The sequence below is a fragment of the Apodemus sylvaticus genome, chromosome 3 (genome assembly GCF_947179515.1).
Source record: "Apodemus sylvaticus chromosome 3, mApoSyl1.1, whole genome shotgun sequence".
In the NCBI taxonomy this organism is placed as follows: Eukaryota; Metazoa; Chordata; class Mammalia; order Rodentia; family Muridae; genus Apodemus; species Apodemus sylvaticus.
Window position 1 is genome coordinate 135,870,536 of NC_067474.1, and position 16,573 is coordinate 135,887,108.

At 54.4% G+C, this 16,573-nt stretch overlaps 1 protein-coding gene across 1 annotated transcript; it reads left to right on the top strand.

The window, feature by feature from the left end:
* Nucleotides 1-1,810: 1,810 nt before the first annotated feature.
* Nucleotides 1,811-16,189, top strand: Col9a2 (collagen type IX alpha 2 chain). Its single transcript, XM_052175665.1, has 32 exons — nt 1,811-1,882; nt 3,045-3,119; nt 4,388-4,423; nt 4,510-4,572; nt 5,779-5,832; nt 5,948-5,983; nt 6,081-6,104; nt 6,383-6,436; nt 6,767-6,820; nt 6,919-6,966; nt 7,092-7,148; nt 7,234-7,287; nt 7,569-7,622; nt 8,019-8,072; nt 8,174-8,227; nt 8,338-8,391; nt 10,352-10,405; nt 10,822-10,875; nt 11,101-11,154; nt 12,117-12,161; nt 12,551-12,604; nt 12,889-12,942; nt 13,156-13,209; nt 13,286-13,357; nt 13,506-13,541; nt 13,662-13,706; nt 13,811-13,843; nt 13,971-14,117; nt 14,357-14,411; nt 14,672-14,860; nt 15,150-15,227; nt 15,522-16,189. Exons 1-32 carry the CDS (start codon nt 1,811-1,813, stop codon nt 15,719-15,721), a joined length of 2,067 nt encoding a protein of 688 aa, XP_052031625.1. The 3' UTR covers nt 15,722-16,189.
* The last annotated feature ends 384 nt before the right edge of the window (nt 16,190-16,573 follow it).

The following is a 16,573-nucleotide window of genomic DNA, read 5'->3' on the forward strand; positions in this document are numbered from 1 at the left end:
GTGCGTGTATGTGTGCGTGTGCATGTGCTTGTGTGTGTGTGTGTGTGTGTGTGCTGGTGCATATGGAAGTCAAAAGACAGCATTGGATTCTATGGAACAGGAGGTACAGGTGGGAGCCATCTGACGTGGGTGCTGGGGTCCAAATCCCAGACTTCTACAAAAGTAACAAGTGCTTTTAACTGTGGAACCGTCTGTCCAGGCCCCATCCTTGGCCGGCTCACTGATTTGCTTGTGGTCGAGTTCCCACACTGGAGGCCGGTTGGACACTAAGAGCAACCCACACGGACGGTCAAAGTGCACGGGCGTGACATTAAGCAGCTGCTGCTCGACAGCGACTTCAGGCAAATTCTTTAAGATAGGAACTACGTTGTTCCCAGTTACCGAGGAAGAGACTAAGACTTCATAGATGTAGCTAGAAACGCCTGTGGTCACACCTGTGCTTAGTGGTAACGTGAGATCCACAGCCCTTAGCCAGTGAAAGGAAGAGAGGGAGGAGAAAGGGGCTCTGGACAGAGGTGCCTAGACAGGAGGGTTTGGGAAGTTACTGAATAAAGTGAACATGGGAGGATCAGTTGGAAAGGGGGTGAGGGAGAAGTCCCAGACAGCAGCATGCGAGGTGCCGCAGACCAGAAAGACTATGGAGCTGTGTGTCACCTGGCTGATGATGGACCTCACACATGTAGGTGGTCCCACACGGTTAGAGAGTCCAGGAACATTTTAGTTTGTGTGACTATGCCTTGTGACGTTTGATAGTCTAAGGGACACTTTCCACAGAACATGTACTCCTCCTGAATATGTAATTGTAGGGATCCGGAGAGACGGCTCAGTGCTTTAAGAGTACTTGCTGTTCTTGCAAAGACCCAGGTTCTGTTGCCAGCACGCCCACGGGAGCTTACAGCTTTCTGCAACTCCAGTTCCAGGTGTCTGGTCCCCCATGAGACAGGGTCATACGCGAGGGCAAAACACTCATACGCGTAAATAAAAACTGATTTTTTTCAAAGGATATAATTGTTCAAGGTCAAATTGGGTGCCTGGTGGATGCTTGGGAGAGACGTGAAGACAGCATTGCTGAGGGCAGGTCAAACGCTAACAGCCTCCTGCATCAAGGGTGGAAGATGCTGGGATCTCACTGGTCGATGGAAGCAGGAGGCGAGAGGAAATCAGGGAGGTTTAGAGGCCACAGACAACGCTACTGGAATTGATGGTGGAAGGGGAGAGAAGAGGCAGATGGAGAAATCCGGAGGTGGCTGATTCAAGAAAGCTGTTGGTGTCTTAATATGGCAGGGACCTGACTGTGGAGAGGATTGAGCTAGTTAGAAAAGACCGAGTTGGGTGGAGTACTGGCCAGGTCTCCAGAACCTGAGAGGAGACAGAGACAGTTGAGGCTCTGGAGGATAAAGGACCCATGCAAGCTTGCCTCAGGCCGGGGGTGGAGGTGGTGGGGGATGGGGAAAGGATGGGGCTGAGGACCAGGAGGAAAGCTTTGATCCTGGAGGGCAAGGAGGAAAGGGACTTCGGATGGGCTTCTGCTCTTCACACAGAAAGTGGTCCGGTATCCCGAGATGCCTCTGGGACTCCCCAGCTGGGGCTTCTGGTCAAATTTAGAACGCAGATTCAGGGTGGGCACAGAAGGTCCGCCCCTGGCCGGGCGGAGCTGGACACTTTCTCCCCACAAGTGCTCTCAGGTGACAGGCCTTCAGGTCCCCGCCCCGGTCCGCCCCTCCGCGTTTTCGGAAGATCCAGTCCAAGGCTCCTAAAGCAGCCCACGCCGTCGGTGCGAGCATCGCCGCTCCAGAACCCGCTGCTCGCCATGACCGCCGTGCCCGCGCCCCGCAGCCTGGTCGTTCTGCTCCAGGTGCTGTGGCTCGCCCTGGCTCAGATCGTAAGTCTTGTCACTTCTCTGGCATCGCAGTCCCTGATGCAGAGCCTGGGTCTAGGATCCTGGAGTCTTTAGGGCCTGTTTTAGTCCGTCCCTAGCCCGAGGGGCAGCTGAGGACAGAGCCGCTGGGGTGGTGCATACCCTGCACACCGCGCGCAGTGAAGGGAGACTGATTAGTCCGGGAGCCAGAGGGACCTTGCCTGGGACAGGCAGCGTCGAGCAGGAGATGGCGCGGGGTCCTGGCAGCGGAGAGAACCCAGGTGGCGGCGGAGACAATGGTGGCTATTCAGTCCACAGCAGAGCCTCCGCCCCCGGAGTCTCCTAAGGGGCCCGGGTTCCAGCCAGACTTCTCTGTCGCCCCAGTACGTCCGTTTCCCCTGACCGTGGGCTTCTGCCTCACTTCGCAGGGACAGCTGGGGCCTGGGAAAGAGATGCCCCGCTTAGGACCTAATAGGGACCCTGGGTCTGGCGCGATCCGGCCCGTGCGCCAAGCAGCGCTACTGCAGGGGTACAGCTCGCCTGTGGGGCGCCGGCCTGGCACTTCTCAACCTGGGGAGGGCACCTGGCGCCAGCGTCTGGCACGCGCGGACGTCTTCCTGAGTCGAGAGACACCTTAGGAAGGACCGGGTGGGAAGAGCCCCAGCTTTCCTTCTCTTGAGGGCACTTTACCTTCACCAGAGGCGAGGAAGAGGTGCCAGTTCACCGCTATACTTACCTGTTGTTGCTTAGAAAACAGCAGTAGTTCGAACGGTCATCGGCCGTTAGGCACCATCTTGCACATCATCTGTGATTTGAGCAAATGATATCTTCATCTATTTCCCATCGTGACAGTGCAAAGACCGTGTGGTCCAGGGGAAGGAGTCAGCCAACCTAGGATGTAATCCCGGCTTCGTCATTCACTTCAGTGATCATGAGCCTGTAGTCTTTGTGTGTGTTTCTTCACCCTCTGCCTGTCACCCCTAATAGTACCCCCTAGAGTTCTCGGTAGTTCATAAAGCAACGAGCATAATGTGGCACACAGTGCCTGACACACAGTGGCTGCTCAACAAACCCCCCGTGGAGCACCGTCTCCTTGGGGAGATGCCACCCTAGTCACCTTCCAGCAGCCCCTGGGAGCCCAGTTCTGCGTACTGTCTGAGCGCTGCACTCTTGTGTATTTTTTCAGAGAGGTCCACCAGGGGAGCCGGGTCCTCCAGGGCCACCAGGGCCACCAGGAGTGCCTGGTTCGGATGGCATCGACGTGAGTATCTAACTTCAGACTTGGGAGGAAGGAGGGCTGTCCACAAAGGAGAACTTTGTGAGCGCAGGGGTGGGGATGCCTGGAAGTTTAGCGCCCCCTGTTGCCAGTAGGCGGTGACTGCAGAGACCACAAGGCGTCTGTCTGTTCAGAGAAAACCCCAAATCAGCCTTGAAATGCGGGAGGCTGTTAGCCACCCAGCAACAAGGGCCTGCTGTTCTGCTGTTGGCCTCGGCTCACAGCGAGCCCTTATCCCCCTCCCTCTCTTCCTCCTCTTCGCGCTGTCCCCTGACACACTACGTGCTTCTTTAAGGAAGCTGGAGAACCCAGCGTAGACTGCTGAGCCGCTTGGGACCGCACTCTGCCTTTGGCTTTTAGCTCCCCGGTTTAGAATCAGCTGGGCTTGCCTTCTGCTCTCCCAGTGTGCTGAGGGTTAACTACCTCATTCTGGAGGCTCCCTCAGGAGGTCGGCTGGATGTTTACTGTTTGGACAGACTTCTATTCAGTCTGGTGTCCCCACCCCCGAACGCAGGGCGCTGGGCTCCAGCCAGACTCTTGCTGCTGCAGGCTCCGGAATGCCCGGGGGCCTCTCTGGGGCTAAATCTGACTCCACCGCCCTGCCCTGCCTGTCTCCCACCAAGGGTCCTTTGTCACACAGAAAAGAGACCTTTCTTTTCTTGGGAACACGTTGAATCTACCCCCATGTTGCTCCCCTTCATCCTTGCCTCTGTCCTGAGTCTCTGGTTTTCCTGACTGAAAACCCCACCACCCTCTTCTTCAGATTTCTCTAAAAACTTTATTTTTTAATTTTTTTTTTTGTTCATTTGCTTTATTTCTCCCGGTTACCCAGAAGCCCGGGGACTTGACAGCTAGGGCCCCACCAACATCAGCATGCCTAGAATCTATTTGATTAAACGCCCCTCTCAGGTGGCTGGATTGGTGTTGATGCACTTCTATTTTGTTCTGTTTTAATTTAGTTTAATTTAATGTAGACAAGGTCTCTTTGTGCAACCCTGGCTGTCCTGAAATTTGCTGTTAGACTAGGCTGTCCTTGGACTTACAGATTTATACATACTTCTAGAGGCCTCCCGAGTTCTGGAACTGAAGGCCTGTGTGCAGCTGAATTTCGATTTGAGCAAAGGGAGCTGTTTTTTTTAAAGTGCAAGTTTCAGCACAAAAGAGAGGAGAAAGCTCTTGGGGACCACCCAGCCAGGCTTGTCCTCACCATCTCTTAGGGAAGCGGGTTTCTCACTGGCTGTTATGTCTTTCAGGGTGACAAGGGGCCTCCAGGTAAAGTTGGTCCTCCGGTGAGTGCTTTATTTTTTCTTTTACCTTTGATGGTTCCACTACTTTCTCTCCTCTGACTAATATCTGTTCTGCTTCTAATTTCAAGGGATCCAAAGGCGAGCCTGGCAAACCCGGGCCGGATGGTCCCGATGGGAAGTCTGGCATCGATGTGAGTACCCAAGGCTGGGAAGAGTCTGATCCTGGCTTTGTTCACACATGCTCTGGTCAGAAGGGCAGCAAGATGTCGGCTCTGTAGCCAGTCAGGCCTCCTCGTCTGATACAGCTGTGACCTCACTCCTGTCTCATCCACCCTGTCTGGAAGCCTTGGAGCCAGAGAGGGGCTTTGCTTTCTGTGAGGACCAGGATTGTCTGCAGACGTGGGTGGGACTTAGTCTCATATTTCTGGCCTCTAGGAATTATACTGCCTTTCTGTGTCCCATAAGCATGCCCCTCTGTCCCCCTTCCCCCATACACACATTGTCACTGTGTCCCCATTGCTTCTCTTTTCCATCTATCCCCTCTGCAGCTCTGGCACAGCTCAGGGAAGGAACACCATTACAGAGTTCCCAAGGACCTCAAAGCCACACATTCCTGAGGACAGTCTTAGGGAGGTGGGGAAGGTTAATTGATGGGAGTATTCCTCACCCACACCCCACAGAGATTACAAAACACACTGCCCACTCTAGCAAGTCTGCCCAGAGAGGTGGGTGTGTTCACTCATTTGAGGGAGAATGAGAAAATGAAGGCTTTCAGAAGTTACCAAGAGCAGAAGCCGAGCCCTTCGCCAGTCCAGCTTCATGGCTGAATACCTAGACTCCAGCTGTGAGCAGCTAGGCTGAGCCCACAGGTGTCTGAGTCTTCATTTCTAGCCTCTCAGAGGAGGGTAACTGCCTTGAGACTGGAGCTCAGTTGCAGAGTGGTAGCATCACAATTGGGCATGGTAGTACACGTCTGTAATTCCAGTACTCAGGGGGTGGGAAAGTCATAAATTCAAGGTCACCCTCGGGTACCCAGTGAACTAGGAATTTCTATCTCAACAACACAACAAAAGGATAATTGCAAGGCATGGTGGTACAAGCCTTTAATTCCAGGATGGATCTTTTTGAGTTTGAGGCCAGCCTGGTCTACATAGCAAGATCCAAGGCTTGCCTAGGCTGGGCATAATGAGACTTTGTCTTTACCAAAAAAAAAAAAAAAAAAAAGAAGAAGAATTGTTTTGCCTACATCCCTGGATTCCTAAGTAAACCAGAAGAGGGGGAAGGTATGGTTCCCAGGCCTCCAACTGCTGTGGAAGCCTAAGGAATCCCCTAGACTTGCCCTGCCCTGTGAGTTGAGGGGAGGCTGCACCTCAGTGATCCATCTCTTTCTTCCCCAGGGCTTAATGGGAGCCAAGGGAGAGCCTGGACCCATGGGGACCCCTGGAGTCAAGGTACGTGTTCACTGAAGACAAACTAAGGCTGGAGCTCGGAAGAACTGGAGTAGAGGGAAGTAAGGATCCCAGAAGGCTCTAGCCTCTGAATCTCTCTCTTTCATTACTCCTGCAGGGCCAGCCTGGCCTCCCAGGTCCCCCTGGCCTGCCGGTGAGTGCCATGCACAAGGGTGTGGAGAGGCCCTCTAGGGCTTGGGAGAACCTGACAAGGGGAGCTGTTAACCTGACTTCCTTTTCCTCTGTCACAGGGCCCTGGCTTTGCTGGACCTCCCGTAAGTTCTGAGTTCTGAGGGCACGGGGCAGGGTACTCAGGCACCGGGGAAGGAGGGAGTCCTCATCATGAGAAAGAACCAGCATGCTATGTTGGTGTCAAGAGTGGGCCAGTGTGGGTCTGGAATAGTCTGGTCCTTACAGCCTCATAAACTCTGTCTGCTGGGAGTTGTTTAACTAGTCACAGTGAAGAAGAGACTTGTGGTACTTGTCCCTACCTTCCCATCTAAGGTGGCTGACCTTGTGAGGCATCTGGGACAGCCATCTCTTTGCCCCATAGGGACCGCCTGGACCTGTTGGCCTCCCTGGTGAGATTGGAACCCCAGGCCCCAAGGTGAGCCCCACTCACCCTTTAACTCTGCCCCTTGCCCTGCAGACTTAAGCTGGCAGTCTGCGTCAGGCTTTCTAGGAGTTTCTGGCCCAGGAGGAACTCCTCCAGGCCCGGGGCAGACGCTCTCCTACTGAATCTGGGACTGCAGCATTGTCTTACTGGGAGGCTCAGGGCTGGTGCTGCCTGCCAGCTTCCTGGCTCTCCTAATGGTGGCAGCTTTCTGGAGGCACCTAAAGGATGTGGGATGGGGCAGAGCTAGAAGGGGGTTGGGAAGGAGAGAGGATAAGCCAGGCTCCAGCAGGATGACATAATTTCGGTTCTTCTTGCCTCCAGGGGGATCCAGGACCTGAGGGACCGTCAGGGCCCCCAGGGCCCCCAGGGAAACCAGTAAGTGTCTTCAACTCTCTTCGACGGCCATATGTTCCCGAGGAAATGTCTTGAGGTGGGGATGGATCAAGTCTCATCCCTATCACATCTCCTCTCAGGGCCGACCAGGAACCATCCAGGGCCTGGAAGGGAGTGCGGATTTCTTGGTGAGAAATGGGGTCTGGAGAAACTGATGAGTTTTCAGTGAGAGATGGGAGGGGGTTTGGGAAGCATTGCTCAGCTGGCCCTGACCGGCAAGGAACCTCAAGGCCTCATAGGATTTTCTTTCCAGTGTCCAACCAACTGTCCAGCTGGTGTGAAGGGTCCCCAGGGCCTGCAAGGAGTGAAGGTGAGAGGGCGGCTTTTCCTGGGTGGGAGGGTACAACAGGTCCTTGGAGGGAATCTGGGGCTCAAGAATCCCCTTTTCCTTTTAGGGCCATCCGGGCAAACGGGGGATCCTGGGGGATCCTGGTCGCCAGGGGAAGCCAGTGAGTATGAGAGCTAAGGGCCAGGGGTGAGGACGAGGGTTAAAGGGAGGCAATCCTGCCTCCTTCTTCATCCCTTCCTCTGTCCTTATGGGCTCAAGGGGGGGCAGATCCCTGAGCTGAGGAGCAGGAGGCCACTGGGTCTCTTGTTGAGTCCCCTGTTCACGTGGTATGGGACTTCATGGCTTCTAATTGCCCTGTCTGGTTGTCTGTGTTGGAAAGGTTGCTGACGTCTGTTTGTCTTGTATTCGCCTGTTAGTCTGATTGCTCTTCCTTGCTCCTAGGGCCCCAAGGGAGATGTGGGTGCCTCTGGAGAACAAGGCATCCCTGGACCACCGGTACGAAGCACCCCCTGCTCTGCCCTCTCTTATCCTGGGAGCCCTTTAATGCGACCTTTCACCTGCCCCGGCCTCTAACGCATAAAGACATCTGTGTCTGGCTGGGGTGCCTGCATAGGTTGACAGATTGAGTCAACCTGACTATAGGGATAGGGAGGACAGAACCAAGGCTGCCCACCAGAAGGCCTGACTAAGGTCCAGGTGTGCCACCATTTGTTTAAGTGCCCTGGTCCCTCTCTACATCTGAGCAGCTTTGTACTGTGCAGGAGACAGGGACACTCTGACCATGTTAAAGGGGCATTGTGAGAGAGGGGTGGGTCAGAAAAGGCATAAATGAATTGGGCCTCGCAGATGTCTCCACCATCATTAGTTTGTTTGTTTGTTTGTTTTTGACAGGGTCCCCAAGGCATCAGGGGCTACCCAGGCATGGCAGGCCCCAAGGGAGAGATGGTGAGTCTATGGGGGCCGTGAGAGCGTTGCTGTGACCAGTAAAGGCCATCTGGGCTCTAAAGTCCATCTAGGGCTGATCTGCAATCTTTTCCTCTCCCCAGGGTCCTCGTGGATATAAAGGCATGGTGGGCCCCGTCGGGGCAGCTGGGCCACCGGTAAGTCAGCTTCTGTCTCCAGGCCCTACACCGGAGGCCTATGGCTTCAAACTGGGTGCTGGTCTTCATGGGCTCATGTGATCTGGGCTCTCTTGTCTTCTTCACACCAGGGTGAAGAAGGCCCAAGAGGGCCACCAGGCCGAGCCGGCGAGAAGGGGGATGTGGTAAGTGCTCAGGCCCCCGTTATCCGAACAGACCCCCTGAAGAGTACTGGAAAGGGATTGTCTCCATCCAAGGCTGGTGTGTGTGCATACGCCATTGGCATTTATATATGTGCCTGTCAGTCTGGATGGGGGTGACTTCTGGGTATGGGGGTATTCTGATGGTCTGCAGTGAGAACCCAGTCAACAGACTTCAACAGAAGCCTTGGGATCCAATCTTGTAGCCACTGGGGTCAGACAATGAAATTCCAGCAAATCAACTATGGAACTAATGGAATTTGGTCTGGATCCAAAGACATCATAACAGTTGCTTAATCTTTCGTTCTCTCTCCCTCCCTCCCTCTCTCTCTCTCTCTCCCTCCCTCCCTCCTTCTCTCTTTTTCTCTCTCCCTCTCTTTTTCTTTTTCTTTTTTTTTTGTCACAGACCCTTTTTCTGAGCAGGGTTTTTGTTTATTTGTTTTGAGACAGGATCTCTCTACATAGTCCCAGCTGTCCTGGAACTCATTCTGTAGACCAGGCTGTCCTATAACTCACAGAGATCTCTCTGCCTCTGTCTCTCACGTGCTAGAATTGAAGGCATGCGCCACCACTCCTGTCCTTCTGAGGAGTTTTAAAATCACAGAAAACTGAGCAAAGGGTGCGTGGCTTGGGAATCCCGGAAATAGTTGCCTGGAGACAGGAAGCCATTTTCTTCAGTGTTGCAGCCACTAGCAAGTTGCCCATATTCCAGTTGTGCATACAAACAACCTAATTAAAATGAGTTTTATACACGTAAAGGGATGGCGGTGACCTGAGTTTAGTTCCTGGAATCCACCTAATTAAAGGTGGAACGAAGCAGAGAACCAATTCCACAAAGTTGTCTGCTGATTTCCGTGCACGTACTATAGCACTTGCATGTTCCCCAACACACACACACGCGCGCACGCACACACACACATGCACACACACACACACACACACACACACACACACACACACACACACACACGCATGCACGCACACACACACATGCACACACACATGCACACCCCCCCCACACACACACACACACGCGCGCACGCATGCACGCATGCGCACACACACACACATGCACACACACATACATCATCATTATCATCACTACCACCACCACCACCATCATCATCATCACCACCACCACCACCATCAACATCATCATAACAACAACAACAACACATACCCACAAAACAAACAAAAAGACCTGAGATTGAGAGGGGAACTCACTGGGAAGAGGGGGGTTCAGTAGGAGTGGGAGAGGGATGAGAGTGGGTGATAGGAATTACAAATGACCCAAAATACATTATATGCATGAATGAAATTGCCAGAAAAGTTTTTAATTAAAAATATATGAGCAAGTTTGGCGGTGGTGGCGCACACCTTTAATCCCAGCACTTGGGAAGCAGAGGCAGGCAGATTTCTGAGTTCGAGGCCAGCCTGGTCTACAGAGTGAGTTCCAGGGCTATACAGAGAAACCCTGTCTCGAAAAAACCAAATCCAAAAAACCAAAAAAAAAAAAAAAAAAAAAAAAGAAAACTATGAAGGATGCAGTTATCTTTAGCATCACCAAATCACCAAGTAGTCTTTTGTTTATTCTAGCTTTCCCCAAACTATCTTCATCGCTCTTATTCAAATCAAGATGCCCTCCCCTCACCCAATATGAAGCCCACCCATCACTCTTGGTAACTGTTTCTCTACCTGAGCACCCACTGTGTGTGAATGCCGGGGCTCCCAGGAACCACTGCACTGCCCTCCCTGCCCAGATGCTCAGTGACGATCTGGACGCCCTTCCCTTAGTGCCAGGCTGCAGGTCTTGAGTGATTCCCAGTCAGCCTCTGAGTCTAGCCCAAGCCACAGGACTCTGGGACCATTGCCTCAGTAGTGCCTTCCTCTCACCACAGCCAGTTAGGCTCAGTGTTCTAAAGGTGACCTCCTGTCTACTTTGCAGGGGAGCCAAGGTGCCCGAGGACCCCAGGGGATAACAGGCCCAAAGGGAACGACGGTAAGCACTCAGGGTCCAGGCCCTGTGCCTGGTCAGTTTGTCGGTGTCCCTACATGGAGAGGGAGCTGGGGATCTAGACTGAACTCTGTGGTGGGCGGGCTGCCAGCTCTGTAACCTCACCGGTTTACAGTCTGAGAGTATGTCCACCTGCAAGTATTGGGGAATCGGTGGAGGGACAGTGGGAAGCTTGAGCAATCTGAGCGGTCATCCACACACCAAGGAAGGGTGTGGCTTGTCCTTCTTAACCCTGTCCCCTGTGGGCTGGTGTCTCCTGAGATGATCACAGCTTCTCTGCTTGTACACGGTGCCTGTCACAGAGGTTCCTGTCACAGGGTGGGTGGCTTGACTCAATGGGTCTTCCCTTGAAGACCCCCTTCAAAGTTCATGAGACTCCCTTGAACTGTGTTCCCGAGCAGGGTCCACCAGGCATTGATGGCAAGGATGGGACCCCAGGCATTCCTGGCATGAAGGTAAGAGTAGGGAGCCCTCGTGGGGCTGGGCAGGGCTAGGCCTGTTCCTCCTCAGGCCTTTGAGCCCTGCCACACCAATCCTAGAAGCTTCAGCACCAGCGGCTCTCCGTCTGTTTCCAGGAGACCTTCTTGTTTCTGGATGCGTTTTCTCTGCCTGCACTTAGGTGGGGCCGTGAGGCCTCAGGCTGGGGTTCTCATCTGTGTTTCCGTGGTTTGTCTCTCTAGGGCAGTGCAGGACAAGTGGGACGGCCAGGAAGCCCAGGCCACCAGGGCTTAGCGGTGAGTAACAGTGGAAGCCGGCCAGGCTGCCCACGGGCAGGTTGATCCTCCTGGGCCTCAGCAAGCCAGCCACCCTGCTGTCTCCCTCTCTGTGGGGTGTGAGGGCTGATGAGGTAAAAATTATACCAGAGCTCTGGCCCTGTCACTACATCACCTTGTCACTGTCTGTTCAGCTCCTGACTTGGGGTCAGCAGCCTCAACACTGGATGGTCATTTTAGTCTAATCTTACATTGTTACATATCCTCCATGTCGGCTGAGTGGAATCTAAACATTTCCCTGCTTATCTCTTTAGGCTCCCCAGTGCCTCTATGAAATTCACTCAGCTTAGCCATTCAGTTGTTATTGATTACTTGAGGGACATGGTAATGAGCAAACAGTTTAAAGGGGGGGGGGCTGTAATCTTTGACCTCACTAGCGCATCTTGGTATTCAGTGACCACCACAATTTGAGCCCAGCCTGATAACCGTACTCCACAGTTCTGGAGTGCAGCCTGTAAGTGCTCACCCTTCTCCTTCCTGAGGGCACGGACAGGCCACAGCTTGCCTCTCTGTGCAAGTGTAGACTTGTGTTCACTGTCTCTCTCTCTCTCTGGTTTGTTTGTTTGTTTGTTTATTTATTTATTTATTTATTTATTTCGAGACAGGGTTTCTCTGTGTAGTCCTGGCACTCACTCTGTAGACCAGGCTGGCCTCGAACTCAGAAATCCGCCTGCCTCTGCCTCCCAAGTGCTGGGATTAAAGGCGTGCGCCACCACGCCGGGCACTGTGTGTTATTCCTTCCCATGAACACAACACAGATAGACAGGTCACTGTCCAAAGCCCACCCTTCCAACAGCAAAGGTCCATGGTTGGTTGTTTAGTTCTCACAAGGGGGAAAAATCTGGACTGGGCATGGGGGCAATGTGGCAAGTACACCGATCTCCCCATGTCAGGGCAGAAATCAATACCAAATTTTCTTTTAGGGTGTGCCGGGTCAGCCTGGAACAAAAGGAGGCCCTGGAGACAAGGTGAGGAGACCCCCTTGGCCAGGAGAATCTGCTCTATCTCAATAAGGGGACCAGGGAGTGAGAGACGAGGCATGGCTCAAGGACTGTGAGGCCCAGTGCTTCCTTAAGGCTTGACACAAGCCCCTTAGGCCAAACCACCTTTTGCTACCACCCTGCCCATGATCGATCCTGGCTTAGTAGAGACAAGATGTGGCCTGGAATCCAGAGGAGAAACAAACCCAGGAAAAGCAATGGAATCCAGAGGATTTGATCAAGAACCGCCCCACCCCCACCCCCAAGCCCGCACTCGTCCCTGCTTATTCGGTTGTAGGCTTTGTTGAGGTTCCTGGGTCTGCCTGAGGCTATGACTGGCAAGATCAGACTGACAAGAGAACTGTGTTTTCCTGCAGGGTGAACCAGGCCAGCAGGGCTTCCCGGGAATCTCCGGTCCCCCTGGGAAAGAAGTGAGTGTCCCCCCTCTATTCTCCCCTCCCAGGAGGGCTTTGATTCTCCTAGGCCTGAGTCCTTGATGTGGGCTAGTGTGGGGCCAGGGTGAGGCTGAGGGATGAAGGCCACGCCTGGGGAGTGTCTGGAGTCGGTCCCACTGTCTCTATCTAGCAAGCTTATTCTGTTCTCTAGGCCAGTCTCTAACTGAAGCCAATGAGCTGGTCCGGGGTAGGGAAGGCTGAGCCGGGGTAGGAAGAAGGGTCCCACCGGGTCTGCTGCTTACCCTCCTTTCTCCTCCCAGGGGGAGCCAGGGCCTCGAGGAGAAATTGGTCCACAGGGCATCATGGGACAGAAGGTAAATGGTGCCTCCCTAAGGACCCTGGAAGCGGCTGGCACTGGGTCCTCTCTGACAGACATCCAAATGAATGTCTGTAAAAAAACGAGCAATAGGGACCCCTGCTGGTGACAACCAGAATGGATGGGCGGCCCTTGTCCTACTGGAGTCCGACCTAGTCTAAAAGGCTGGCCCTGCTGAGAGCCCAGGGGTGACCTCCATTTTCTATTTTAGGGCGACCAGGGTGAGAGGGGGCCAGTGGGGCAGCCAGGCCCTCAAGGACGACAGGTAAGCACAGCTGAGGGGAACAGTGGGCCCACCCTGGATCCCTTGTTTGATTTACTCATTTTCCCTCCAACCTCAGGGCCCCAAGGGAGAGCAGGGCCTTCCAGGAATTCCCGGACCCCAAGGCTTGCCAGGCATCAAAGGAGATAAGGTGCAGTAGGAGGCTGGGAAACACCCGGGAAAAGGGCCTGAGTCTGGGCTGCTGTAGCCATGGGATTGGGTTAGACTAGAAGAAATAGAGTTAGAGGGGCTCCCCTCCTGGAGAGGACTTTTTACTACACCACAATCTCTTTTTCCAGGGTTCCCCAGGGAAGACTGGGCCCCGAGGCGGAGTGGTGAGTCCTGCTCGCAGGCATTGAGTGCCTGAGGCCTCCGGTCTGTCCACACTTGCAGACCCTGAGACCCGCATCCTTGCTATCACGGCTGCCTCTTGACACAAGGTTCTCTTTCTATAGGGTGACCCGGGGGTGGCCGGCCTACCGGGAGAGAAAGGAGAGAAGGTGAGTGGGGCACCAGAACGGGGGGGGGGGGGACAGGGTGTGCGGTGTGTGCGTGGCCTGGGTTCCCCGCCGCCTCATCCTGACTGCTTCTCCTTTGCTTGCAGGGCCAGTCAGGCGAGCCAGGACTTAAGGGACAGGTGAGTTCCTCCTCTCCATCCCTCCCAAATCAATGCTTTCCTCTTTCTGGCTCCGCCCCTCCCCGCCCCTTTCCCCCACTCTCCCCTTCCTTCAGAAGCCTTCTCAGTCTACACCAACCCCTGGCAGCAAGGAGTCCGTGGAGAGCCGGGCTACCCTGGCCCCAGCGGAGATGCTGGTGCCCCAGGAGTGCAGGGCTACCCCGGGCTTCCCGGGCCCCGAGGACTGGTGGGAGATCGAGGCGTGCCAGGACAACCCGGGAGACAGGGTGTGGTGGTGAGTGCACCCCAGAGCTAGGGGCTTCTGTAGGAAAGGCATTTTCTTGGGGGTGCGGCATGTTACTTAAAGCTGGGAGTTCCCAGAGGTGTCTTGGCTTCTCATAGATTGGCCCCAGATCAAGAGAATGGGTGTGACACCTGCCCAAAAATGTTGGATGAAGATGAGAACCAGAGGGTTGCGGAGTGGTTGGTTTTGGCAGCCGGAGCTTCTTCCTGAATTGTATCCTCTGCTCTTAGGGCCGAGCTGCCAGTGACCAGCACATTGTGGATGTGGTGCTGAAGATGATTCAAGGTGAGGGGAGGGCTGCAGCTCCTCCTCACAGCCCACGTCAGTACCCAGTTATCCTTCATCAGCCTCTCATGTTCTTTGCTCGGGAGTCTGGAGTCCCTGGTGTGCATTCCAGCTCTGCCTCCTCAGACACTGTGGAACCTTGGACAGACTTCCGGCACACAGGGCTTAGCGGAGGGGAAGCTCAATGAGGGGCTTTTCTGTCTACATGCGTATGGCCAGGATGCTCCGTCTTACACCCTTCTTCCTCCTCTTCCTTTCAGAGCAACTTGCAGAGGTAGCTGTGAGTGCCAAGCGAGAGGCCCTGGGTGCAGCAGGAATGGTGGGCCTCCCAGGACCTCCTGGGCCCCCTGGATATCCAGGCAAACAGGGACCCAATGGGCACCCTGGCCCCCGAGGCATTCCGGGCATCGTGGGAGCAGTGGGTCAGATTGGCAACACTGGACCCAAGGGTGAGTGCCCCACTGGCACTGGAGCTAAGGCTGGGCAAAGGAGATTGGGTCAAGGGCGGCTTGGCACATAGTAAATGCCAGTTATTTATTGGACACCTTCTTATAACAAACCTTATCTGATACAGAACCTCCCAAATTTTATCTGGATCCTCCTTTATCTAACCAGCCCTCTAGGGTTCTTTCCAATTTTCTCCAATAGTATACTTCCACAGTAGATGTGTACGAAACAAAAGGAATAGCGGGAGAAAGACTTGTCAGTTTGGGAAAAGACACTCCTTTTTGTCTGCAGGAAAGCGTGGCGAGAAGGGGGATCGAGGAGAAATGGGCCGTGGCCACCCCGGGATGCCTGGGCCCCCAGGGATCCCAGGTAACACCTTGGTCCTGTCCAGCCACCCTTCTATCTCAGCTTGGGGATGAATGATTCATGGACAGCTGAGTTTTCTTGAGTTTTCTGTGTGGAAGGCTGGCACTCAGCCAAGCAGGAGGACATGCGTGTCTCTGGGAGGGCCTGGCTAGGACCTGGCAGTTGGGACTCTTGAGTGGGGCAGTGTCTGTGTCTTCCATGACATTCGTGGTCTAGTTTTCCTTGCCTGAACAATTTTCTGCCAGGGCTTATGCCATTCTTACTCTCTGGTCTGTCCTCCCCCCCCCCCCCCCACAGGTCTTCCTGGCCGGCCTGGCCAGGCAATCAATGGCAAGGATGGAGACCGAGGATCCCCAGGGGCTCCAGGAGAGGCCGGGCGACCTGGCCGGCCAGGCCCAGTGGGGCTACCAGGCTTCTGTGAGCCTGCCGCCTGCCTGGGAGCTTCAGCTTATACCTCTGCTCGCCTCACAGAGCCTGGGTCTATCAAGGGGCCATGAGCAACCAGCCAGGACAGAGCCTGTTAGCATCTAGGGTCACCTCTGGGTGGACGTGCACCCCAGCCCCAGGAGGCTACATTTCTCAGGATCTTGTCTGGAAACCCAGGGGTCCTGAAGACAAGCTCAGTGAGGGAGGGGAGAGCACAGGGATAAAGGTGATGCCAACAGAGCAAGTATTGGAGAGCCACCCCGCCCAAGGGAAGAGGGCAGTTTTTCTTCCCAGAGTACCAACTATCCCTCACCCATGCCATTCAGCACTGGCCAGCCCACCCTCGGGGCAGGGGTGGGGGCTGAGGCTTCTGGTGGTCCTTACCCCATTCTTACTCTCTGGACTTATTTTTATTGGGTGTCTGTTGGGGGAGAATACCCTGAGGTGGCAGTCCTTAGGTCAGCCCCGATACTGCCTGTCTCTCATCCGAGTAAACACCCATCTCCCTTGTTTTGGTATTACTGTTTCCTAGTCCCTTTTGCCCACACCACTCTGGCTTTTGTGTAAATAAAAGTTCCCGGGTTGGTTACAAAGTGACTTCTTGTGGACAAGGATGGATCTCTGCTGCTTGGGCAAAGTGGCTGAGGGACAAAGGGGAGGGAAAGTCTGGACCCTCCCTCCGCCTGGGTGCATCTTAAGTTGTGAGCAGAGGGGTCCCTGGGCTGCTTGGAATCTTCTGTAGCAAGAACCTGAGGGTGGAGGCAGGGTTTTGAATCACTGTGTAACTTTGGGCGAACTGCTTGTTCATCGATGTGCAGTGCTGACAGGGCTTTGCCATGTCGTATGGCAGCCGGGCGGTGGTGGGCACGTCTGTAATCCCAGCACTTGGGAGGCAGAGGCAGGCGGATTTCTGACCAGTCTGG